The 25,247-nt window shown below is 56.0% G+C and overlaps 1 protein-coding gene across 1 annotated transcript; it reads left to right on the top strand.

Moving 5' to 3' along the window:
• Positions 1-7,652: 7,652 nt before the first annotated feature.
• HSD11B2 (hydroxysteroid 11-beta dehydrogenase 2) lies at positions 7,653-24,633 on the top strand. Its single transcript, XM_058813817.1, has 5 exons — positions 7,653-8,262; positions 22,232-22,444; positions 22,715-22,900; positions 23,491-23,628; positions 24,097-24,633. The coding sequence occupies exons 1-5, from the start codon at positions 7,653-7,655 to the stop codon at positions 24,456-24,458; spliced, it is 1,509 nt and encodes a 502-aa protein (XP_058669800.1). The 3' UTR covers positions 24,459-24,633.
• The last annotated feature ends 614 nt before the right edge of the window (positions 24,634-25,247 follow it).

Genomic DNA, 25,247 nt, shown 5'->3' with positions numbered 1-25,247 from the left:
TTTCTGTACCTGAGAGGCCAGAATGATGTGATACTCCCTCCCTGGCCAAGCCAGTATCCCTTCTCCTGCAAACCCAACCCTGCTGCCTGGGGCAAGCACTCAGACAGCCCTGTGGTTTGTAGGCGCCATTGTCCCTCTGGGAACAGCATGATCCCCTCTGTACCGGGACAGCTGGGGGACTTTTCCAGAAGGAGCAAGGACTGCTGCCACGCTCAAGGCTGCACGCTCAAGGACAGGAGCAGTGGCTTGAGCACAAGGCCAGAGCACAGTAAAATTGTCTCACACTTCACGTCTCCTTTACAAACCTCTCCTGGGGGGTTTAGCCAGACCCAGACCTGGGTCAGAGGCAGGGTGGTTGTTCCCCTCTAGGAGCAGGTCCAGGGCACAGCAGCCGTGTGTTCCCCAGCTGCAAGCCTCAGAAATACCAGTGCTCGGCAAAGACAGGCTGCCTGTTCCTGTAAATGCACCAAGGCCAGCATCTGCCTGTCCCCATGGGAGCCTGGGAGATGTTCCTGCCACCTCCTGTCCCAGTGTGGCTCATGCCATGCCAGACACAGGTTAAACCCCACAAGGGGTGCAATGCTCCTCACAGTGGGTACCATTTCTGAGGATCCCCCTCTGCCAGTGCTCTGGGCACTCTCACCTGTGGTAGAGGCATTTGGGAATGGTGTCACATCATCCATCACGACAGCTCCACCTCGGTGCTGCCCTGGCGCTGCCTCCAGCCCTGAATCCCGCACAGCAGGTCCCTGTGGCCTTCAAGGAATGAAGAAAAACTCCACGGGGCAGGGCAGCTTTTTCCTCCTGGCTATCTCTGCCCAGGGTTTTTTCTCTCCCACGAGGCTGGACATGTCTGCCTGCCCCGGTTTGCAGTGTCTGAGATCTTCCTGAGTGGCCCTGAAAGTAGCAAGATGCCACACTGAGAGCTGCAAGTGTCCCAGAAGTGCCTCAAGATATGGTCTGGCTTTCCTGGCCTCTGGGTGCTTGACCTGGGGCTGCAAAGAGAGGACAAAGAGGTTATGACGGGTAACAATGAGCCACAGGAGGAAGGAGAAGGGGCTGAGAAAGCATCTTCCTGACTCCCTGCACCTACTCCAGGTACCTAAAATGACATTGCATGTGTCAAAGCCCCAGGATTGTTACTCCTGAGGGCTTGCTGGGGAAAACTGAGGCAGGGTGCAGGGGACTGTGTTTGGGTTTTTCCACCTTTTTTTTCTTTTCAGCCTTGGTGTTATTTCCAGGATTCCCAGCCTGGCCCTGGACACACGCTGCCCTTGAGTGGCGCCTGAAGTGCTTGGCTTGGCCTCAGCACAAGTCATTTATGCCAAAAATATGACCAGCAGGGGTGACCCCTGAGAAGGAGAGGGGGTGGCAGGACGCTGGAGGCGCCTTTGCAAGCTGAGGGGGGTTTGGGGCAGTCAGACAGGCTTGGTGAGGACCTGGGACACACGTGGCCTTAGGCAGCATCAACAGCGATGGGCTTGGGGTGCTGCACCCCCAGTGGACTTCTCGAGGTGGGATGAAGCGACCCTGCCAGGGCACCCCATGGCACCCAGCACCTCCATTCCTTCCTCCATCCCCATCCGTGCCTCCATCCCTGCTTGGTTCCTGCCCAGCCGGCCCGGGACCACGAGCTGTGCCTTGCTGCCACGAGGGGGCACGGTGGCCACACGCAGGCGAGGCCACCCTAAGGGACGCTTCCTGTCCCGAAAGGATGCCCCGTGTCCCGCCGCTCTTCAGCGACTCGCCAACAACAATGGGCTTCATTTTGTTCTCCCCTGGCTGGCAGCCGGCGGGGCTGCACCCTGGCCCCCCATCCAGAGACACAGCCTGCCCCTTTCATGTCTTCTGTTCAATGACAGCCGCGTCCTTGGTCCGGGCTGTTTGTCTGGCCGGCGGGGACAGGCTCCTGTCCCCTGTGATCAGCTGTGTCTCCACGGCTTGTCCCTGGCCCTCATCCTGCCCTGGCCCCGTTCCAGGCAGCGGGGAGAAGCAGGGGACAGCAGGAATGAGCCTGGCTCCCCTTTATGTTGCATTTCTGCTCTTCTGTAGCTTCCACCCTCACTGTGATAGATGTTCCCTGCCTTCTCCATTCCAGCTTTTCCATGGGACTGTCCCAGCACAGGATCCTGTTTGCTACCACACTCTGAGGTCGGCTCCAGCTTCATGCTCCATGGGCATGTCCCCAGTGGCACCCCCAAGCTCAGGGTGGGGGATTGCCTGAGGTCCTGGCCTCGTGGTTGCCATGAAGCCCCACCACCTTGTGTGGGAAGCACAATTCCCATCAGTGACAGCACAACCTTTCTCTTCCCAGGTTAGAACCATCTCGAACACTTCTTGCAAATACTGGTGCACCCTGGCCACCTCCCAGAAGCATTATGATCCTCTACCCCCCCCAAAATTCCTCCTCCTGCCTCAGCTGGAGGACATCTACTCCACTTCCTGGCCTCAGCCCTCTTAAGCAACTTCAGGCTGACAACATGCTCCATTCTGCAACCACCTTCCCCAGCAGGATGGAGGCGTGGAATGGGAACCAGGTCACAGCTGCTGTGACCTACTGCCACCTTGCCTAGGAGCAGAGGGAGCAGAATGTCACCCGGCCCAGTCAGCTTCCCCTGGCATCTGTCCTGTGACCAAGGGGAGACACATTTCCCCCGTCCCCATCACTCCAGTGTTGAGATACAGACTCTGTGATGGGCAGAAATGGGAGATGGGAGGCTGATGTTGTGCTGGCAAAGGAAGCCTGGCATGGTACCACACATGACCCAGGAGAACACTAAGTATTAGAGGAGATGGAATCACTGTTCCACAGCCACACTGAAGGAGTGAGGTCCCTGCAGCCCAAAATCAGCTCTGGTTTGGGGAACTGTGGTGCAGAAAGCCTGGCTGCCAAAGGCTGTGCAGGCACAGTGACACAAGGTCCTGGCCAGGGCAGAAGGTGGTACCACCCAAAGCCATGAATGTGTCTGGAAACTGAGCTGTGTTTTGTAAATACCTGGGGATCATGTGCAACCTGAAAAAACAAGTCAGAGGCAGGAATGTTCTGAAGACAAGGGGGTCTGGAAGGAGCCAGACCCAGGGGCAGTGCTTGGCTGGATGCTCCATGCTGCCAGCAAGGCTCTCCTGGGGAGCAGCCCTGGTACTCTGCAAAGGAGCTGCTCCAGCCACAGCACCCCAGGAGCAAGGAGGTCCTGCCCAGCTGCTGGGGAAAGCTTTGAGCTGTGCCCACCATCCAGCTCAGGTGTGTGGAAACACCCTACAGATGGAGGATCAAAGCCTGGGTCTCAGGCTGATTCCATCAACATGGCACCAAATGCAGCAGACAATGAACACCAATGGTCACCTGTGATTTACAGCTTCAAAATATAAGGAAAGATCAAAAAAAGGTCCTTTGTCAATGAAGCTGGAAACAAGGAATGGAAAATGCTGGGGAAGAAGAGGAAGAAGATGCCAGAACAAAGAGCTAAGGTGGCTCCATGGAGGCTGTGGCTGAGGTTGGCTGTGCCATGAGAAGTGCCTCCAGGCTGGGATTTTTTAGACTCAGTATCCCATGCCTTAGGTTTGGGAAAGGATCACAGGGATGTTTGGTGCAAGAAGGGCTTTCCTGGAGGTGAACCTGGCTTAGCTGAATCACAGCCACCTGAGGATCTGTGCTCCCCAGAGAAGAATGCCACAATAATAGAGTTCCCACTACAGCAGCAAAGTTCAACCAGAACCAAGACTACTGCACAAAGTTCAGTAGTGGGACACAAATATTTAGTGCCAGGAGTAATTAATCACTGTCCTTTGCAAGATGCTTTGGGGCAAAATGAGAGTTAAATTCCAGGTGGTGCAACAGCCTTTGTAACCCCTGAACTGTCTCCAGCCCCAGATGCCAATGGGCTCCAGCGTCTCACATCCTCACCATGAAGGATGAAGCCCTGTCCATTCAAGGGCACTTTGAGGACATTGTGTGGGAGACAAGGAGCCCCCTGTGCTTTAGTGCAGCATCCCCTTTCCTGTGTGCTTGACAGTCCATGGTGGGTACCCAGCCCTCAAGTGACATTGAAGGAGGCTTCAGCCCCATGGTCCCCTCTCCTGAGACAGCTGCTCCCAGGGAAGGACTGTACCTTATGGCATTTGTGAGGAAGCAAGAGCTGGCACAAATATCCATCAGCACTGAACAGGCAAAAGTGGCCTGTTAGACGCTTGCCTGGGTGGCGTTTCCTGAGGAGATAATAGCCCTGGAAGAAGGACTTGCTGTTTTGGAGATTAAGTACCTGTGGCAGCAGCATGCGGATGAATCACAACCCTCATGGGCTTAGAGACCCTGGAAATGGCTTATGGCACTTTGAAAACAATGTCATGAATCTTCTGCAGATCAGATTAGGGAGTGGAACAATTATCTCAAAACCTGTTAGTCATGGGAGGCTCCAGGAGCTGGAGGAACAGCCTAGGGCAAGGGGAGCACTAGGAAGATGTGGTTTGTGTGTCCTCCCTCCCAGGGACCTGCTTGAGCAGCCCCAGGAAAGGTGTGGGAGGTGGCTGTGGTTGAACCAGCCCTGCTTCCCCTGTGAAAGGTGAGCTGTAATTAGCAGAACGGGTACGGAAGAGCTCAAGTAGGTCAAAAGGTAATGGGGCTATCACGGCGTTTCCCAACAGCACGGCGCGGCTGGGAGGCACCCTCGGGGTTGGGCAATGGGCAGATGAACAAGGCCAGGCACTGTCTTCAAGGGAAGAGCCACCAGTCCCCCTGACTGCACACCAGCCTTCTGGGGGAAAGCTGGGGAGCAGCCAGAGACAGCAAATGGTGCTGCTGGTTCAGCCCCACCACATGGGGCCTGAGGTGAGAAAACCCACAGAAAGGCCTGACTGGTGTGACAAAGAGCAGCACAGTTATCTACAAACCCATCTGAGGTATCCCACAGGAAGGGCATCCCGAGACCATGTGTGAGGAGATCTGGAAGGGATGGATGGATGGATGGATGGATGGATGGATGGATGGATGGATGGATGGATGGATGGATGGATGGATGGACATCCAACCCAGCTCTCAAGGGGTTGTGGAAATTCATGTTGCAATTTGGGAATGGCCACATCTACCCTCTGTGAAATACATGGGTACAGACTCTACATTCTGTCTGTCCCTGCAAAGCACCATATCCCTGATTTCACTCCTTTGCATGCCCCAGCACTTCCAGCTTGGCCAGCACAATCAGGGATGGCCTCTCATGGAAAACAACCTTTCTCCAACAGGATTTTTCAAGCCCTGGTGACGTGATGTGTGGTGAGGTTTAACCAGGTTCTCTTCAGAGCCCAAGTTCCCTGAGGCTCTACTTTGTGGTCACCTCTTATTGTTTTCACCAGGTTCAGTAGCCCAGGGCTGCAAGCAAGCAGATTCCTGTGGGAGAGCCCGCGGCCATGCTGTTGGGAGCATCCCTCCTCCTCTACCTTGCCAGCTTCCCAACATTCCCTTGAGCACTTCAAACTCAGCTGGGTGACACCACCACACCCCAGCCAAACCACCCCAGCCTGTTCCATGCTGTACTTCTGCAGCTGTTGCCATCCCCACTGATGAAATGTGGTTTTCTGCCAGTACCAGGGAGATTGTTTCCAATAAGGATGGCACAGGCATCCCTGGCACATGCTGCCACCACCACAGGGCTCGGGGGTCTGGTGGGGCAGCTGGTGCTGATGGCAGCACAGCTGGCAGGGCCTGGCTCCACCAGGGAGGGAGAGGTGTTGGTGATGGCACGTGAGAGCCCAGAGAGTGCCGAGAGTCAGGCCCACGACAGGGACGCACGAAGGATCACCGCGTACGGAGACTTGGTGAAATATTAAAGCAGGTGCTTAATAAAGCGAGCCCAGCGGCAGCAATTACCCTGTGTAATTAACCTGGGAAGGAGAGGACTTTGTCCCCCAGCCAGGTGGTGCAGGGAGCTCCTGCCAGCAGCTGCTGGAGGTGGCACGGACCTGGCACCCAGCACTGCATGGCAGGGCTTCCCCAGGCTCCACTGGGGCAAGCCAGGACCTGAGCTCCCAGCATGGCTCACCCTGCTGCAGCCCCAGAATCACACCAGGTACGTGAGTGGCAGAGCACTGCCTGCTTTGGGTGTGAGAAATGCTTTGGGATCCCCCTGGAGTCATTGTCCCCAAGTCACAGGGAGCAGCTGGGAGAGATTCACACCTCACCTGCCTGCTCTGGGCACTGAGGAACTGAGCATGGCTGGCCAAGGCAGCAGGAGCTGGGCAGCCACTGCTCCTCTGGTGCTCCCCAGCAGGGCCTGAGGGCACTGCCCTGTGCAGGGGGACCCGAGCGAGGGGTGGCCCTGACGGTGGCCATGCCCTGTGCTCCCCTGTCCCATGGGGTGTGGGTGCTGTGGCACTGGTTCTGGCTCGGGCAGCCTCCCTCCTGCCAAGCCTCCCTGGATCCAATGGCACTTCCTGCCAGGAAGCTCTGCCTGAGCCAAGCTGTGCCAGGCCAAACCAAGCCGAGCTGAGCTAAATTGAACCAAGCTGAGCTGAACTGTGCTTACCTAGGTGGCATGACGTGCTGAGCTGTGCCAAACCAAGCTGAGCTGTAGCTGTGCTGTAGGTGCTGCATAACCAAGCCATACTGAACCGAGTTGAACCATGCTGGACTGAGATGAGATGAGCTGAGCTGTGCCAAACTGAGTCGAGCTGAGCTGCACTGAGCCAATCTGAGCCAAATCAAGCTGAACTATGCCTGCCTAGGTACCATGATGCCCTAAGCCGTGCTGAGCTGAGTCATGCTGAGCCATGTCAAGCTCTGCTGAGTTAAGCTGTGCCTATTTAGGCAGCATGATGTCTCAAGACGTGCTGAGCCAAGCCAAACTAAGCTGTGTCAAGCTGAGCTGTGCCTGCCTAGGTGGTGCCTTGTCTTGAGTTGTGCCAAGATGAGCTGAGCCGTCCTGTACATGGTATGACATCCCAATCTGTGCTAAGCCAGGCTGAACTGAGTTGAGTCTACCTGAGTGTCCCGACTGTCCTGAGCTGAGCTGAGATGAATTGCACCTATCTAGGTGGCAGAATGTTCTGAGTCGAACCGAGCTGTGCCAAGCTGAACCATGCCTACTGAGGTGCCACAATGTACAGGGCAGGGCTCAGCTGAGCTGAGCTGGGCCAAGCCAAACTCAGCTTAAATGAGTGGCATTGTGTCCCAAGCAAGACTGAGCTATGCCAAGCTGAGCTGAATTGTGCCTACTGAGGTGGCGCAATGTCAGGTGCTCAGCTGGGCCAAGCCAAGCCAAGTCAAGCCAAACTGACTATCTGGCACATCATCATCTCCTGGTCTGTACTGAGCTGAGCTGTGCAAATTGAGGTGGCATGGTGTCCTGAGCTGTTCTGAGCTGAGCTGTGCCAAGCTGGACCAAGCTGAATTGTGCCTACTTAAGTGGCAAAATGTTCTGAGCAGGGCTGAGCTGAGCTGAGCTGTGCTGACCGAGACGAGCCATGTCTACTGAGCTGGCAAAATGCCCCAAGCTGTGCTGAACTGAATCTACTTGGGTGGCATCATGGACCCTAGCTGAGCTGAGCTGAGCCATGCCAGACTAAGCAACACTGAACACACCTACCTAGGCAGCAGAATATCCTGAGCAGCACTGACCAAGCCAAACCGTGCCGAGCCGAGCCGCGCCTACCCAGGCAGCACGATGTCCCAAGCCGTGCCTCGTAGTACCGCGCCACGCCGAGCCGAGCCGAGCCGAGCCGAGCCGAGCCGAGCCGAGCCGAGCAATGGGTACCAAGGTGCTCCGCCTTTCCCCCTCCCCGGCCGCCGCTGCCGCTGCCGGTGCCGGTGCCCGGCGCTCCCGGTGCCCGGCGCTCCCGTCCCGTCTCCCATTGGCGGCGGCCGGTCCCGCCCCGCCCCGCTCCCCCGCCGGGCGGCTATAAACGGGCGCGGCGGGGCGGGCGAGCGGCAGCGGCGGGGCCGTGCCGGGCCCGGGATCGGGACCGGGATGGAGCCGGGGCTGGAGCCGGGGCTGGAGCGCTGGGCGCACGGCGCGCTGTGGGCGGCTCTGGCCGGCAGCCTGGCGCTGCGGGCGGCGCGGCGGGCGCCGGGGCCGGGCCGGGGGCTGGGGCCGCCGCTGGGCCGGGGGCTGGTGCTGCCGCTGGCGCTGCTGGCCGCGCTGCAGAGCCTGTGCCGCGCTTGGCTGCCGCTGCCCCTGGGGCTGGCCCTGGCCGCCGCCGCCGCCGGGCTGCTGCTGTGGCGGGCGGCGCCCCGCGGGCTGCTGCCGGTGGCGGGCAGAGCCGTCCTTGTCACAGGTGAGTGCGGGGACACGGCCTCGACGCCCCGACGGCACCGCCTGGGCTCGGCGGGGAGCGGAGTGGGGTGTCCCGCAGGCAGCAGGACGCTGCTGTCTGTGGGGTCCCGCTGGGGATCAGCCACCGCTGCCAGCGCATCCCTCATTCTCTTCCACGTCAAGCAGAACCGGCCAGGCTGTATCTGCCCCGCGAAGCAGGGAGTTGCAATGGCCCCTCGAGTGTTGACCACTAGTTGCAGCATGATGCTGAGAGCTGCTTCCTCTGGAAGCCCTGAGATTAGATGGGACAGAGCTGGCTTTGGAGCCCGTCGGCTGGCCCAAGGGCTTCCCTCTCCTCTTTCCCCCTTCCCTTCCTCCCCTCTGGAGTTGTACTTGTTCTTAGAAAGGTTCTCATAGTATCTCTAGAGGCTTCAACAGGGCTGGCTACCTAGTGCTGAGCATCACTGCTTCATCCAGAGCTCCATCCAGGGAGCTGCTGGTGACAAGGTCCTCCACTGTGTGGGTATCCTTGGGAAATGCTGCCCAGCTGCTGCCTGCCTCCTCTTTGGGCTGCCTGGTCCAAAGCTCTCTGTGGTCCTGAGCTCCTCAGAGAATGTGCTATGCTCCCAAGTTTTGCACAGCTCTGGCTTGCTGGCTAAAGCTCTTTAGGATATCTTGGTATATACATGGTTTCTCACTCCTTCCTCCTGGCAGTGGAACTGCAGGATGAGAGCCAGGGTCAGCAGTGCATTGCTGTGAGGCAATGGTAGTGGAGAGATGAGGAGGAAGTGCTGGAACTGGGGTGGTTTTTGCTCCAGGTGTGCCTGGAAGGTGCTGCTGGCTCCTCGTGGATGCAGAGGGGAGGGAAACTTCTGGGCATGACCTTGGCAGTGCTCCCAAGGACAGGAGCCTGCATCCTGGTGGGGATGTCTGTGCTGGGCTTGCAGGTGCTGAACCTGGAGAAAGGAGTTTGCTTGTTTCCTAGAAAATTAAGACAAGAGCTGGGTCCCCCTTCCAGCTTGAAGGGTTCTGTGGCAGCAGTAGGAAGTGCAGGGAATCCTCTCTGGAGGAGGAAGATCAGAGGAGCAAGGCAGTGGATGAATGAATGATTCAACTGAGTGAAGGTCAAAGCTGCAGCAGGGTAGGGCTGCCTGGGGAGGATGTCTGACAGCCATGCGCTCCCAGGTGCCCTGTGGCACACCAGCTCTGGCAGCCCTGGCTCCCTGGCATTGCCTATATAATTAGTGAGTCAGTGACTGGAACAAGGTGTTCTTGCCCCAGTGCATTGAGGTGGCACCTCTGCAGCTCTGATGTGTTTGCTCTTGGCTGTAAATACTTTGTGGTTTTACAGGTTCGAGGCGCAGCCCGCGGTGCGGGATTGGCGTTTCCGTGCTGCTGCTCTGGCAAGTGCCTGCCAAGGGGCAGATGTGAGGGCTGTTTTGCTGGGGATGGCATCCCTCACTTGAGCATTTGCATAGTAATTAGCCTGATTCTTTTATGGATTAATTCCAGCCAACTAGGTATTGAGTAGCTGCTCGTGTCTCCTGTGGGAGCAGCCTGGAAGGATCAGCTCGGGGAGAAAGGAAGCCTGACCTTCCTCCTCTTGCCAATGGGAAGCAAAGCCTGGCAGAGAGAGCAGCATAAGCATGATGCTGGCTATGCTGGGCCTCATTGAAGGTGTGTGAGGTCAGGGACAGAACTTCTGCCATGCTGTGTGTTGTGCTGGACCTTGCAGATCAACTGAGAAATGGCACAAAGTCCCCTCCTGATGGAGCAGTGCAGGTTTCAGCCTGAAAATCTTTGGGCATCATTTCCTTGTATACACATCTTGGCTCCTGTCTTAATCCTGCAGCAGGTTCAGTGATGCTTATCTAGGGCAAGTTAAGGTGGCTGCAGTGCTGCTCTATCTCCCAGGTGATGAGTTTCAGCTCTTCCAGCTGCCCACTCTTTCCAGGAACAACCCTAAGTTGAGCTCTGCGTGCGATGCTCCAGCCCCATGTGCTGTTCGGACATCACTGGCTAAATAAAACTTAATTGTGGCAGGGATTGAAGGAAAACTAACTGTGCAGCTCAGTGGGAAAATAGCAGAGCAGCTGTAGAGCTGCTGCAGAGCAAAGCTGCTGACCCTGTGGTAGCAGCAGGGGCTGGAAAGTTGTGGCGTTTCCCATCTGCTGCAGGTTTGCATTTTGACTGTTGCACATGGGACTGGGGTTTGGCTGGAGCAGGGATGGGCAGCCACCTGCTGCTAGAGGGGAGCAAGGGATGCTGTGCTTTCCCATGAGGCATCCCCTAGGCTAGCAAAGTGAGTGGTCACTAGTCCCTGCAGTGCTGTGGGCTGGGGTTGTGACCTTGGGGCTTTTGTTCTGCATCCCAATGGTCCAGCTGCTCCAGGAGTGTGGCTCCAGTGGATGCAGCCTGGCTGGGGGTAGAGGGTGAGGAAAGTGTTAATCCTGTATTCCTAGGAGATGTAACAGCTGTTTTCAGGGAGGAGGAGAATGCCCTCCTGTGCAGCCAGGGGCTGGGAGAGGTCAGCCCCAGGAGGATGGTGGGGATGAGGAGGGGAGAGGAGATCAGCTGCTTGGCCTGGGCTGGGAGGGAGACAGCAGCTACCTCCATGCTTCCCTTAGTTTGCTGTCCTGAGCCTGCCCTTGCCTTAAAGGTGAGCCCACACCTGGCACAGGCTTTAGCCAAACTCAGAAAACCACAAGGTACAAACATACCTGCAGTGTGGGCAGGGTTGGCATGGGCAGCTGCCTGACCAGAGCCTGACCCAGCACAGGAAGCTGCAAGGCAGCCAATACCTGGCATCCCTCACCACAGGGTGTGACAGGGCACTCCAGGGTGCTGGTGCTGCTGGCTGGCACCTCTGGGCCAGTGGGGGCAGTGGCTCACTGAGAGCTGCTGGCTCCAAACACCAAACAGCTGGTTTGTGTGTGCATCCCCCCCTCCCAAATGTGAAATGGCACTGCTGGGTCTTCTTAGGGCCACTGGACTCCTCAGAGCTGTGTGAACAAAGAGGAGGAGTATTATATCCCATACTGCTTCCCACTGGGAATTGATACAAAAAGCAGTCCAGCCTCTGGAGCAGGGCAGGACTGATGGTCTGCAAGAGCAGTCTTGGAGGGAGGTGATGAGCTGCCATTTCTTGGCCTCTCCAGATTCAGGCTGGCAGTTCTTTGTGCAAGGTTGGGCTTTGACTGGGTCAGTTCAGACATGAACCTACAACGTCCTTTGGTTCCTGTGATCTTAGCAGATGCCTGTGGAATTCAGTGAGTCTGTTGAAACCATCCAACACAACTGTGTGCCTGGAGGTGGTGGAGGCATGGCCAGGAGCATCCCAGGGCTGCACAGAGCAGCTGGAGGAGCCTCTTGCTGTTGTGTAGCTCTGCCTTGTGTGACTGTGTGGGGTGGTTCTTTGGACAGTAGCCAATTGCCCGATTTACTGCAGATCCTTGAAAAGCACCAAATGCAAATCAGCCCAGAGAGTCTGCCTGCCTGCAGGGCTTTGCCAGAGCAGAGGAGGACAGGAGTTATGATATTGGTTCATATGCTTCAGCTTGGATGGAAAGTTGAAGATAGTGAATTGTTGTTCTGTCTATAATGGTGGTACCTGAATTAGCTCTCCAATAACCCCAAACATCAGGATTGCTGCCTGACAGAAGCAGTCTGGGTCTCTTGTATCCTTGCTCTTCCTTGGTGCAGCCTGTGAAGGAAGCTAGGAGCACCTGCAGATTGGTCTGTCTTCCAACAAATCATCTCTGTGAGCAAAACTGGTTGTTGGTCAGGCTGCCCAGACCCAAACTTGCCCTGTCCTCCTCTCTCCTCCTTCCTGGCTGCAGGGGAAGTGTGGTTTTCCTGGTGAAGTGTTCTTGTTACAATTGCATGGCCAATTAACAATCTGAAATGGGTCAGAGCTTCAGATCATGTTCAAGGTTAACAGGCTTTGCAACTTGCAGTGCTGCAGTATTTCCCATGGACTCCACAGATGTTGAAGCATCTGCTGGCTGCAGCAGGACTGAGTGATTCAATCCAGATGTTGGGACTCTTGCTTTCTGCCATGAAGGTAAATCCCTTTCTGTGGTCAAAAAAAGCAGTCTGGACTTTGATGTTGCCTTAGATCTATTTTCCAGCTAAACAAGGTGACTGAGAAATGCCGGGGTCAAGGATTCAGGGCTGGCTCTGGGATGGGCACCTCTGCACCACGGCGTGGCCAGAGCACCTGCAGAGCACACTCACAGCCTCTGCTTGGTGCTGAGCCTGCCTGCAGCCTTGCTGTGAGAAATGCTTTGTGCAAAGGTGCTGCAGCTCTCCATAGGTGACTTTCACTCTGCTTCTGGAGCCAGTGATCCAGCTCAGAGGTACCTGGGATCTTTCCCCAGCCTAAGTGCAGGGGGTTGGAACTAGGTGCTCTTTCAGGTCCCTGCCAAACCAAACCATTCTGTGATTCTATAAGTGAAAGCTGAAAATCAGCCTATTCCCTGAAATTGCTCTGATTTTTCCAGAATCTATTAAAAATTAACAGCAGAGGCAGCTGCTGCCTCCAAGCTGAGGGGTGGGACAGGACCAAAATCAAACACCCAAACTCCAGCCCTGGTGTACAAGCAATCAATTCCTGGTATGCTTGAAGTTAAAAAAAAAAAAAAAAAAAAAAAGAGGCAACATTTAACTCTAGTTATAGGGTTTTTGGGAACAGAGCAAGAAAGCTGTTTTTTCTGCCTCTATCTGCAGGGCTGAAGCTCTCCCCCCGCTTTGTCAGCAGCCCTCCATGGATTTAGGATTCTTCTTTCCCACGTGAGGTTTCTTCAGAAATAGATACCTACCCCTGCTCACCACAGGCATGTGGATAGATATGCTCGGCTTTTTCTCACTTATCTATAAAATAAGCACTTTTGAAGCCTACTAATGACACAGACCTGTTGAGGTGGGAGTTTTTAGCACCGTTAACCAAAAAATGATGAGCACAGCTAATTAGGAGGAAAAACGCACTGAGGTTTCATACTGTGGGAGACTGGAGTTGGTAGAGAAACCCAAGCTGGCTTGATTAACCTCAGGGTTATGTGGGGACATGAGAGCAACAAAGCAAAGACTTCCCTGCTGAAATGAGATTGTCAGATGGGAACGGATGCTTTCGGGAGGAGAGAAGTGTAGGCAGTTGCTGCCCTCTAGTCCAATGAGCAGCACATTTTTAATGAGGTCTGGGATTGGGTTACCCACTGTTGAGTCTAGCTCCCCTCAAGCCAGGATCTGGTTACAGAAGAGCCAGTTGCTGCTTTTACTGCTGGGAGCACAGCACAGGGTTGGTGGACTTGCCCAGCCGGGGTTTTGTTTGAGGGGGCACTTCAAGGGCACTTCCACCAAATCCTTGCCTTCTCCCCATAGTCTTCTTTCAGTGCCAGTCTAAAACTCCAGCTGGAGGGGATTTTTTTTCTGAGGAGGAAAGGCTGCAGGGCTTTTGTACCTCTTCACCTCCTGATGTCCCTCCTGTCATCTCAGATCTGAGGTACTGCTGTGGAGCCTCCAAAGCCAGGTTGGATGGGGCTTGGAGCAATCTGGGCTAGTGGAAGGTGGCCCTGCCCATGGCAGGGGTGCTGGAATTGGATGACCCTATAAGGTCCTGTCCAACCTAACTGTTCTATACTAAGGTGGAAAATGCTCAAATTTTCTATGATAAGGTGGAAAAACTGCCCTCATGCTGTCAGTATGTTGCTACAGGTATAGTTTAGGAGCTTTTCTTAACAGCATGTGCCTGTTACCTCCTTTCCTGCTCCCCTCAGTGGCTGTGGTATATCCACCATCTCCCATTCTTCTGTCTCAGCTTGTATGTGCAGCGTATCACTTCTGCTTCCTTCTCCCCTGGAGTGCTGCCAGCCCCTGAGCTTTATCAGCTTCCCCCTCGGGAGCTGGCTTCCCTGTCACACATGGCGCTGTCCTGGGATTTGCTGGCTCTGAGGCTGTAATCTTGAAAAGCAGTTTTTGGCTTTACAGGCTTGCGGCAGCACTTCCTCTTGTTGGGTGGCTGACCCTGTGGAGCCAGATGGCGAGTGACTCCCAGGCAGGCTGGGAACAGAGAGAAGGGATGGGATGGAAAGCTCAGGTACCTGCCCTGATGTCTTCTGGCAGCTCTGAAAGTCTGGCCTCTCAGAATCATAGAAGCTCTGAATGGTTTGGATTGGAAAAAATTTCAAAGACCATCTTGTTCCAACCCCCCTGCCATGGGCAGGAACACCTTCTACCAGACCAGGTTGCTCCAAGCCACATCCCACCTTGCCTTGAACATTTTCAGAAATGGGGCAGCTGCAGCTTCTCTGGGTTACAAGGGCCTCATCCTGTCATGAGTAACCCACTGTGACCAATGTTTGTTCCTCTCTAGAGTCCAGGTGGGGATAAGCTCCAACCTGGGGTGTGCAGCCATCCCAGGATGAGTTCTGTCCCCCTCTTTGTGCTGGGCTCTGCCTAAGCTGAAGGGCATGTGTGGGTACTGCCCTGGCATTGCCTGGGTCAGAACAACTATGTCCAAGCACATCAGCCTGGAGGGCCGCCTTGATGTATTTTGGGGAAAATGCACCAAAGTAGCCTTATGACACTCAAACTCTTACTCTGAAGAGCTGGTGAGAGAGGTGAAGTATAAGGAGGGAACAACTTGAGCTGTGTATGGAAAGGGCAGGTGGGTTGAGGATGTCATGAGGCACAGCTCTGAGCCTGGGGGCTTGAACAGCTCAGTGTATTTCAAAAGCTGTTTGGCAGAAGCTCAGTTGGTGTTTGCTCAAGTGTTTTGCTCTGTTTCTAAAAAAAAAAAAAAAAAGTCCCCCGCTTCACATGGATCTGGAAGCTGCAAAAGAAAATAGTTGGTGCAGCTGTAGAGACCATCATGATGTGGGAATGGGCAGGGCTTGCACCACTTCTGCTTGCTTGGGATTGTGGCATGAGGTGGGAGTTTACTCTTGTGACAAGGAGAGTGATGAGCTGGCACCCTACAAGCAAAGAAATATCTCATCACCAAAATACCCCTAAATATTACCCCTAGTGCTCCATTAAAACTGCTGTAGCCTTATTGGGGTGCTGCAAACTCTGAGATGCTTAACATGGTGATCCCCTGGGCTGCTCTGACTGTGCTTTGGTCAGCACTGTCCCGGCATGGCTTTGTCCCTGCTGGCATCACTTGTGACTTGCCCACAGTGCTGTGTGGGTGGCACTTCAAAGCTCTCCCACAGCTGACTTGTCCCACCACGTGGTTAGAGGTTCTCCTGGTCATGCCATGGCTGTGGCACTTTGCTGTCCTGGCTAAAAACACCTTCCCTGGGATGTCCCTGGGTGGTGATGGCTCATGGTAGTCCACGTAGAAGAGCTGTTCTTCCCTTCAGCTGCCTGTGGATGGATTAGCCCTGCCTGTAGCAGACCTTAGGCATGACCTAATACCTCTCTTTGCTTGTTAGCACACAAGAGGAATGGATGTGGGGCTTGGCTGCTGGTTCTCTGGCCTGCTGGGAGTCCCTGGAGAGCCCTTTTGCAGACTAGAGGTGCCCTCCAGCAGGTGCCCCAGCCATGGCTTTATTGATACCACCTTATTCCCCAGGAGCATCTCCAGATATTACAGAGAGCCAGTGGAGCTTTCTGGCTTCCCAGCCTGTTTCCTACACAGTCTCTCTCTCCAAGAGCCCAGGTGGATGTGTCACCAGTGCCAGCTTGCCATTGGCACTGATCTTGAGTGGCACTTGATCCTGAGTGATCTGGTCGAGTTGTCTCTGGGCCATAGGTGTCCTTCCCAGCGACAGCTTTTCCTGATGGATGGCTTTCGAGGCTTTGTCAGCTCCATGTTCCCAGTTCACCATGTTCCCTTTGAGGGTGATTATTAACCCAGCTATCACCATAGCTCTTCACAACTTCCCCTTGGAGGGCCATCCATCCATCCATCCCAGATTAGCTCTCACGTACAGCCTGTGCCAGGTGAAGTCTGTGCTTATGACTTCTCGTGTATCCCTGCCTGCCGCAAGATGAAATTCTTGGCTGTGAGAGTCTCACTGCTCCCTTTGGGGAGAGGATCTCCCCTCGCTGGAGACAGCAGCTGCCGGAAGATGCCATCCAGCGCCGGTGTGCGGTGAGCGGCTGCTTCTAGGAAATTCCTGTGCTCTCTTTCTGCGAAGTGTCACAGCAAGGCAGGGGGTGGCACTTCCTCCCCCCACCCCCGCCAGCCTGAGAGCCCAGGGTCACTGCTCACCGCGGCAGCGCCACTGCCATGCCAGGGCTGGGTTCATTCCTGGGTCCCAGCCTCTCTGAGCATCCCCCCAGGCATTGGCCTTGCATTGCAGGGGGTGGCTGGGCTCGTTCCTGTCCTGCTGTCCCAGGGCACTAACAAGCTCCCGCGTTCATTAGCCCCACTGGTGGCAAGCAGCATCTGCTGCTCACAGCTTTGGTGGGGGAGAAGGCGTCTGGATGGCTTTTAGTGACAGTGATGGGGAGGGCTGTGGCCCCTGACACTTTTCTTATTGCCCAGCTGCTTTTGTGCAATCAGTCCCCAGTATGGATGCACCAGTAAAGCTCCTGAGAAATGGCATTAAATCCAGAAGCTATGGGTGCATTCATACTGGCCTGGGGGCTCCACGTCATCTCTGTCTGGTTGTGTTGGTTGTCTAGGCAGAAAATCACATTTCCCCCCTTCTCTTTGTTAAGTGGGAGATAACTTCCCGGGTGGAGGTGATGACTGTGAGGCCCCAGGAACACTTGGCTAATCCATTGTAATTCACACCATCTGGCCATTGTCCCCGCACACGGAGGGGTGGGTCACCCATGTACCCCCTGCCATGGGCATTTTGAGCTCTGCCTTCTGTCATGAGTCTCCCTGTGGGGCTGAGGGTTTGTCTGATCCCTGTTCTGACCCACAGGACCTGCTGGATGTGTCTGTCCTGGGCTGTGGGAGCCATCAGCAATCTCCCTCCAGCTGCCTGTGCCGACTGTGTCATGCAGGGGGGTGGTCCTAGGGGAGCAGGGGCAGTGTGTGCCCCCCTTGGCTCAGGTCCTGCTCAGGAAGGAGGCTGAGGCTTTGCAGGGATGCACAGCCAGGCTGCTTGGGTGGGGGGTTCCTGCATTATCCACTCACTAGGGATTTGGGGATGGGATTTGGGTCATCCCTAAAGGTATCTTCTGGCTTTAATTTAATTTAATTAGGCTTGTGGCTTCCTGAACCCCAGTGCTGAGGACCAGCAGTAGCATCACCAGGCCTGCTGCCACCCCAGCCCTGTCTGCCTGTGCTTGGGCACGAGGGCTGCTCCCAGGGAATGGGAACATGGCATGCCATGCAAGCCAGTGGCTGGGGTGGTGTTTCCTGTGAACAGTGATGACGCTGGATGGGTTGGGGGCTGTGGGTGCCCCTTCCCAGCCCCACTCCCACAGAATTACCTTGGGTGTGGGCAGATGGTGGCTCATGCCTGGCTGGGGAGCCAGGGCTAGTGCATGGCTGTGGTGGCCCAGCTGCTGTGGGGACAGGTGCTCCTGCCTTCCCCTCCCTATCCTGTGCCCTGCCAAGAATTTGTTCCCTCTTGCCCAGGGCTGACATCACCCCTTTATCACTCCTTGCTCCAAATGTGTGAGCATCCGGAAGGTGTTGGCCACTGGGCCTTGTCCTGCCCACACAAGATTTTGCTGGGCATTTTATCATGCCTGGACCTGCACTGTGCAAAGATCTCCTCCTTGAGTTCCTCTGGGGGATTGCCATCCCCTCTGATGGCACCATCCCCAGCTGGTGCCACCTTGTCCTGTGCTTCTGCATCCATGAGGTGGCCACACTCCCAGGATGGAGCTGAGACAAACAGCTGAGTTGGGATCAGTGCCTGCTCAGGCACTCAGGTGAGCCTCCCTCAGTGCTGCTAAATCCCATACTGTGCCCAGAGAAGCTGGATCCATGATCCATGATGGCAGTGAATCCTGTCAGAGCCAGAAGGCCACATTTAGCTTGGCATCCCAGGCAGGGTCTGAGCTTGTGCCCATGGAAACAAGTGGCTCAGCATGTTAATCATTCGGCCTTGGTGTCCCACTGATGGTGTCCTTGAGCCTGGTGACAGCTCCACCTTGGCAAGGCCTCTTGGACAGGGTGGTGGGATACACAGCCCTAAAGCTCTTTGGGGAGGGGGGACTGATGTCCTGGGATTTGAGGAGCAGCAGGGGGCACCCAGGCAAGGGCCTGCAGAGCTGATGGGGGTGTAGGGGATGATGTCCTTCTGAATGCCCAACTCAGCTGGCAAGCTCCCAGTTGGTAGAAGATGGAGTATCCTCAAGGGGTGCCTGAGCTGCCTTGCTGCCAGGTGCCTGGGGCACAGCCCCTAGGGTTGCTGACTGACCACACTGCTAGGGTGACCATGGGGAAGCTGGTCCATCACAAGGGTGCTCAGCCCTGGGGCAACCCCTCTTCAGCTTCCACACCATGGTCCTCAGCTGGGGTGGCTGTGGAGGCACCAGATCCAGGGAGCTGCCACTGTACCCAGCAGGCTCTGGGCAGTTTTGCAGGCACATGGGAATTTTTTAGCCAAGCTGATGATTCTCACTGCTTAAGTTTTTGTTGGTCCTCACATGTTGTGCATGGTTCAGGATACAGAGGTCATAAGGATGCACAACTTCTGGTTCAAAGACGAGGGCGCTCAGTTTATGGCTCAGGGATGAGGCTGAGGATGTACACAGTTCATGGCTTGGGGATGAAGAAGCTTGGCTTGTAACTCGGCTTAAGATGCCCAGCTTGCAATTCCAAAGCTCCCGAATGAGCCTGCACAGCTCATGGCTCATGGAAGGGGACTCTCAGCTCACAGTTTGGGAAGGAAAGTCAGTCCTAGGTTGTGCTGGGGTGAGCACTGCAGACCTGTGCTGCCAGCCCTCCATCATGTACCGTGCCAGCAGCGGGGGCAGGGGCAGGCGGGTGGTTGTGGTTCAGCAACTCCCGGGTCACAGCTGTGTTACTGACCCTCTCTGCTCCAATCAGAAAACTGCAGCACTAATTTTGAGCATGTCTGTGTATGGTGGCCTTGATGCTGGTGCAGGAGAGCGGGGTGAATACCTGAGACAGCAAAATGTCAGAGCGTGCCATGCCTGACTCACCTGAAAGAAATGTGTCCGCACCAAACCGGGACTGCAGCTCCGGCCGGCTCCTGGAGTGAGGAAGGCGAGCGGTGCGGGCTGGCTGGGAGCTGCCCAGCTGGCACAGCTCAGCCCCGGCGGTGGCCCTGCTGTCACCGTGAGGAGCAGCTCTGGACAATGATGCAAGATGCTGTGGTGTCAGTCCTCTTTCCCTCCCCGAGTGGGTGGGAGGGCACCCCTTATGATGATGCTGGAGGCCAAACCTTTTTGCTTGCTCAAGATAAGTAAAATTGGGGCTTGTCATGCCAAAATTCTAGTGGAGGCTTGCATGTCTCACTCTTTGGGGAGCCGCTGAAGTGGCTGGAGCTTTTGTAATGTTCTCAGGAATTGCTGCTGACCTGCTGCTCTGGAAAATGTCCGGCCGGCCCCTGGTGCAGGAGTTTGTCCCGGCTTGCTGAGCCTGTGCAAGGCTGCTGGATTTTGCAACCTGGACTCAGGTTTTGCTCTGCTCCTGCTGCAGCAAAAGCCTCTGTCTGCTGGCCCAGGCTCCGTGGGGATGCGATGCAGGGGGCTTCAAGGTACCTGCTCTCCTCTGCTGCGCTCCCAGTGCTGGGCTCTTGTGCTTGATCTGACCACGTCCCTCCCTCCAGCAGGACTGTGAAACCAGCTGGCAAGCTGGGAGCTGGGGCGGGGGGAACTGGCGCCGGCATCTCCTCGTGATGCAGCATCCTGGGAGGGCAGCGAGCCCAGCGCCAGCCTTGCTGGGGCTGCACAGACTGCACGGCTCCAGCGCTCCCGGCGGGGCTGGGCCAGCGGCAATGGCTCCTGTGCCAGCTCCAGCGTGGCCAGCAGCTCATGTGCTGGTGGCCATGGGGAGTGAACATGGCCCTGGGAAAGCTGCCATGCTTTGGGGCCACGTGTTATGGGCCCAGGGGGTTCATTGTCCCTCTCTGCACTCTTGGCCATGCCTGAGCACAGCGGATGGGAAGCTGAGCAGCAGCGGAGACCTTAAATAACACCAGAGCATCCTCACCCTCCTGGCCTTGGGCCTCCGGCCAGCCTCCCAGGAGTTTTTTTATTTGGTATGTGTGTGAATAAATTAGAACTTCCGAAACAAACCCTCTGACTGCCCTGCTCCTCTAAGGCAAAACAAACCCTGCCTGACTTGGACAGCATGTGGCTGTGTTTGCTACCTCCTTGCCAGACTTGCCCATAAGAAGCCAGCAAACCTGGCTCTGTTTTTTGGGATGTTTCCCAGGGTTTTGAGAGTTACATGGTGATAGGAAGCTTCATGTTTGGACTGGAAGCTTTTCTTGCCAGCTGCATGGGAGCACTGCAGGTAACCCTCCTGTCAGCTGCGTCACGGTGAGGCTGTGGCCACAAGCACTTTTATTTTTAAACCTTATCTTTATTGCAGTTTTCTCCTGCACTGCTTGGAAAGGTGAAATGCACCTTATCTGTTTGTCTGCTGGCAGTATGCACTGCTCCTAGGGAGGGGAGAGGTGGATGTGCTGTACCTTCAGCATGCCCTGCGGACCAGGGTTCTGGGGGTGATGCTGGGGCAATGCCTGGGACAATGCTGGGGTGATGCTGAGCCAACCTGGCACACATCCATGATGAGTGTGGGGTGTTGTGTGGGAAAGGGAGGCCCCTGCAGCCCCTTCCTGCCAACTGAGCACCTCTGGGCTGTGTTATCACTCTGGCCTCTGGCCAGAGGTTTAATTACAGGTTTCTGACGCAGCAACGGAGTAAAACTGAGCTGAGAACTGGGACAGAGACACTGAACTGATGCTTAGCTGGCACCCCAGGAGCTGTGCCTGATCCCAGCCTGTGGGTGTGGAAGAGTGAGGCAGCCAGTCCCTACGCCCACCTCTCACCCCCGAAGGCTGGTGGAGGGTTGCTGAATCTCATGAGGTAACAGTCCCCAGGGCCACTGTTGTGTCCACCCGGGGTGGCTCCAGGTGCCACACAGGGTCGGTTTTCAGGATGTCCTCACGAGCACCCAAAGGTGCAGGGCAGGAGGGTACAGGGCCATGGGGCTGCCCCTGCAGTGCTCCCCTGTTAATGGTTAATGTGACTGGGCAGCGGTTGTGGCACAGACTCCCCGAGCTATCAGTGCTGCCATCGGCCCCGGGAACAGCCTGTACCTTGCTGCTGCTGTTTGTTTGCATCCTGGCCGCTCCACCCTGGCCACTGGCCTTGTCACTGCTCTGCAACAGCCAGCTCCAGCCCGGGCTGTATCCCAGCCACCCCGATGGTGGCTTTGCAGGTGCCAGTGTCATTTGTGGTGCCTCTGAGGAAATGAGGCTGGGACCGGGCATGGAGCACCAGTATTCTCCCGAAGGGTCCATCCCGTTTGGATGCTCCCTTGAAGGATGAAGGGTAACAGGAGCAGACCAGAATCTTTTTTCCCTCACCCTTCTTAATTCCCTCATGCCTCAGCCAGGCAAAGAGGTCCTCTGCCTCTTGATCACTTTCTGGGAGGCGAAAGGCATTCGGCAAAAGTCTCCCACGGAGCCTTATGGCAGCTATGAATGGTGCTTGATGGAGCTTTTAGAGGCTATTTTGAGGGCTGATGGCCCCGCATCGCTGCAGGACTCTGGGCTGTTCGGTGCGTTGCTGGTGCCCGTGGATTTGCCTGCAGCTCGGGGGACGATGGGGCTGCAGATAAAGAGAGTGTTTTCTTCCTCCTGCAAGGGAGAGAAAACAGAGCAGCTCCATGACCTCCAAATGCCCCAGGGCAAGGTCACATCCTAGTGAGTCAGGAGCTACAGCAGGGTGTGGAGCCGAGGTGGTGCTCAGGCAAGGAAAACTGATGCTGGGGTGGATGTTTGGTTCCTGGGGTTGGAGAGGCAGAGCTAGGGGATCTTTGGAGGCTGGAGACAGACAGTGGGTGTCACTGGCCACTGCAAGGCTCTTCCCATCTCTTTCAGGATGTGACTCGGGCTTTGGGCAGGCAACAGCCAGGCACTTGGACATCATGGGCTTTCGGGTGTTTGCCAGCGTGCTGGACCTGCAGAGTCCTGGTGCCCAGGAGCTGCGCCAGAGCTGCTCATCGAGGCTGACGCTGCTGCAGATGGACCTGACCAAGACAGAGGACATCCAACGCGTCCTGCAGCATATCCAGGCCCACACCAACAGCACAGGTAGGAGCTGCCTTTGGCAACCTCACAGAACCCCACAGAACTCCCTGGGACCTCAGCCTGCAGCCAGCATGGCAGCAGCAAACCTCCATGTGTCTCCACGGGGGGCTGCATCCCTGCAGGCACCTGTGCCAACAGCCGTTGCCAAGCTCTCTTGTCCTGGGGCACCCTACAATTCCCTTGCAGGACCCCCATCAGCCTGGGGAGCAGCTGGAAATCCCAGGGTGGGGCTTCCCCATTCAGGTCATCTCTTCAAGCATCCCATTCCCACAGGACTCTGGGGCCTGGTGAACAACGCTGGGTTCAATGACACCATCGCCGACGCTGAGCTCTCGCCGCTGGGCAAGTTCCGCACCTGCATGGAGGTGAACTTCTTTGGCTCCCTGGAGCTCACCAAGGGGCTGCTGCCCCTGCTCCGCTCTGCTGGTGGCCGCATTGTCACCGTGAGCAGCCCTGCAGGTGAGCAGCCTCCCTCCAGTGTAGCACCCTCAGCCCAGGCACGGCTTGAGCATCCCCATGGTGTGGTGCAATTCCCACCCCCAGGCGCTCCTACCTTCTCAGCCAGCTAGGTCCAGGAATATCCAGGATGAGCTGGCACCACTGCTGAACCCCACAGCAGCCACCAACACAAGGAGACATGGGGGCTGGGGACAGTCAGCCTGGTCACAGGCAGCATGGGCAACCCAAGCCCAGCTGCCATGTCCCTCCATTGGGGATGACAGCCCCAGCCAGGGTGGGAAAATCAACTTCCTTTCCCCTGCCCTTTTTTTTGCCCATTAAAACAATCTAATCCTCCATTGGGGATGACATTCCCAAGCTTTAGCTGGACAGGGAGCAAAATCAATTTCCTCTTCCCTCACCACTTATTTTTCCCCCCATTAAAACATTCATTTGAAGCTATTTTCAGTTGTTTTGTCAGCAAAACAAACCCTAAGCCATTTCCTTAAGCAGGGGCCAGGAACACAGCCCTACACAAGCCCTGCCCTTTCACCCCACTCCCCTCTGTCCCTGCTGGAGCAATGGCTCACTCATTCTTTCACTCCTGCCAGGTGACATGCCCTTCCCCTGCCTGGCAGCCTACGGGGCCTCAAAGGCAGCCCTCAGCCTGGTCATGGACACCTTCCGCAGCGAGCTCCAGCCCTGGGGCATCAAAGTCAGCCTCATCCTGCCTGGCTACTACAAAACAGGTAAGAGGGTCAGTGCCTGCTCCTGTCTGTGCCTGTGGGCCAAGAACAGGTATCTCAGGGAGGCAGAAGATGGAGCAATTGGATGAGCAGTTGGTGGTGCAAGCATGCAGCTTCTGAGCATCTCCAGCCATACGGGGACAGTGGCTATGCTGTGGCCATTGGGCTCTTGATGGATTGAAACAGCATCAGGATCAAGTCCTTGACCAGCACTAGGACTGGTCAAAGCAGCTCAGTCATGTTTATGACAGCAGCATCCCCACTGCAGGCAGGATCCAAGACCCCTGGTCCAGTCTCAGGCTAGCAAGAGCCATTATGGTGCTACTACTGTACTTCCCTCATGGCAATCTTTGCCGGGGTCTCAACTGGACCTTTCTGTGAGGCTGGAAGGTGACTGGGGCTGCTGGCACCCATGGCAAGGGGGCTGGAGTGGGGGGACCCACACAGCTCACAGGGACTGTTTCCTTGTAGGGACAACGTGTGACCCTGCCTTCTGGAACCTGCACAAGCAGCAGCTGTTGGCCAGTCTGCCCCAGGAGCTGCTGCAGGCCTATGGTGAGGACTATGTGGAGGAGATCAACCAGCAGTTCATCCAGTTCATGAAGGTGGCAGTGGAGGACCTCAGCGCGGTGGTGAACAGCATCACAGAGGGGCTTCTGGCTGCCAACCCAGCCGTGCGCTACTACCCAGGGCAGGGCCTTGGGATCATGTATTTCATACACCGCTACCTGCCCTACTTTGTCCGAGACTTGTTCTTGAAAGGATTCTTCATCAACCCCAAGCTGCCCCGAGCCCTGCGGCGAGAGCACCACAAGGATGTGAAGAAGGCCTGACCTGGGCCTGCCCAGGGCCTTCTCCAGGGCTCTCCAGGCCCCTGAGCGCGTGCAGAGCCAAAGGCACCGCCCTCCTGCACCCTGGGGGAACAATCAGCACTAGACGTTTAAAACCAAATTTCTTTCCAAAATCAGGTAGATCTATTTTCTATTGTGCAAGAATCAACATTTTCTAGAGACCTTGGTTTTGTATTTTTTCTAACCATGTACTGTCCAAGAGGCCCATCCCTGCCTGACTCAGCAGCTCTGCACCACAGGCTGGGATGTACCCTCAGCTACCCACCACCTTCCTTACTGCTCCCAGAGCTGCTTGTCTCCATCCCCTCTTGGCTGGGTCAGGGCTGGGACCCTGTGGCCGCTGCCTCCCTGCCACTCATTACACACTCCACTCGCTCCTGACAAGTGCAGGGGCCAAGAACAGGCTGCCAGTGCTGCAGAGCTCTTCATGAGATGAACTATGTGATTGTCACTTTTTAAATAAATCCATTCTTGATATTCCAGCAGGCTCTGGCTGTCTCCTTCCACAGTGCAGTGCTGCAGTGCTGCTCAGGGATGCCCAGCCTGTGGGCAGAGCTAAGCTGGGTCATGGCTGGCACCGCACTGAGCACTGTGGCAGGAGCCTCACATGCAGCAGCAGGTGCCACAGGTACTCCCAGAAAAGGGCTCAGCCTGCCAGGAGGGATTTGTGCCTGTTCCCTGCTCCTCCCCAGCCCTATGCCAAAAGCTTTCTTTTGCTTTGCTCCGACTCTGTGGCCCTGCTGGGGCAAGGATGGCAGCGGTGACAGTGGC

Source organism: Ammospiza caudacuta, chromosome 13 (assembly GCF_027887145.1).
Source record: "Ammospiza caudacuta isolate bAmmCau1 chromosome 13, bAmmCau1.pri, whole genome shotgun sequence".
NCBI classification, from domain to species: Eukaryota; Metazoa; Chordata; class Aves; order Passeriformes; family Passerellidae; genus Ammospiza; species Ammospiza caudacuta.
Note: the sequence above shows the minus strand (reverse complement) of the source record. Positions and strands in the feature narration are given on the sequence as shown.

Coding starts and splice junctions, on each gene's coding strand:
- HSD11B2 (XM_058813817.1), top strand. CDS start 7,653: ATGTCCCAAGCCGTGCCTCGTAGTACCGCGCCACGCCGAGCCGAGCCG. Junction 22,901..23,490: donor CACCGTGAGCAGCCCTGCAG/GTGAGCAGCCTC, acceptor CACTCCTGCCAG/GTGACATGCCCTTCCCCTGC. Junction 23,629..24,096: donor GCCTGGCTACTACAAAACAG/GTAAGAGGGTCA, acceptor GTTTCCTTGTAG/GGACAACGTGTGACCCTGCC.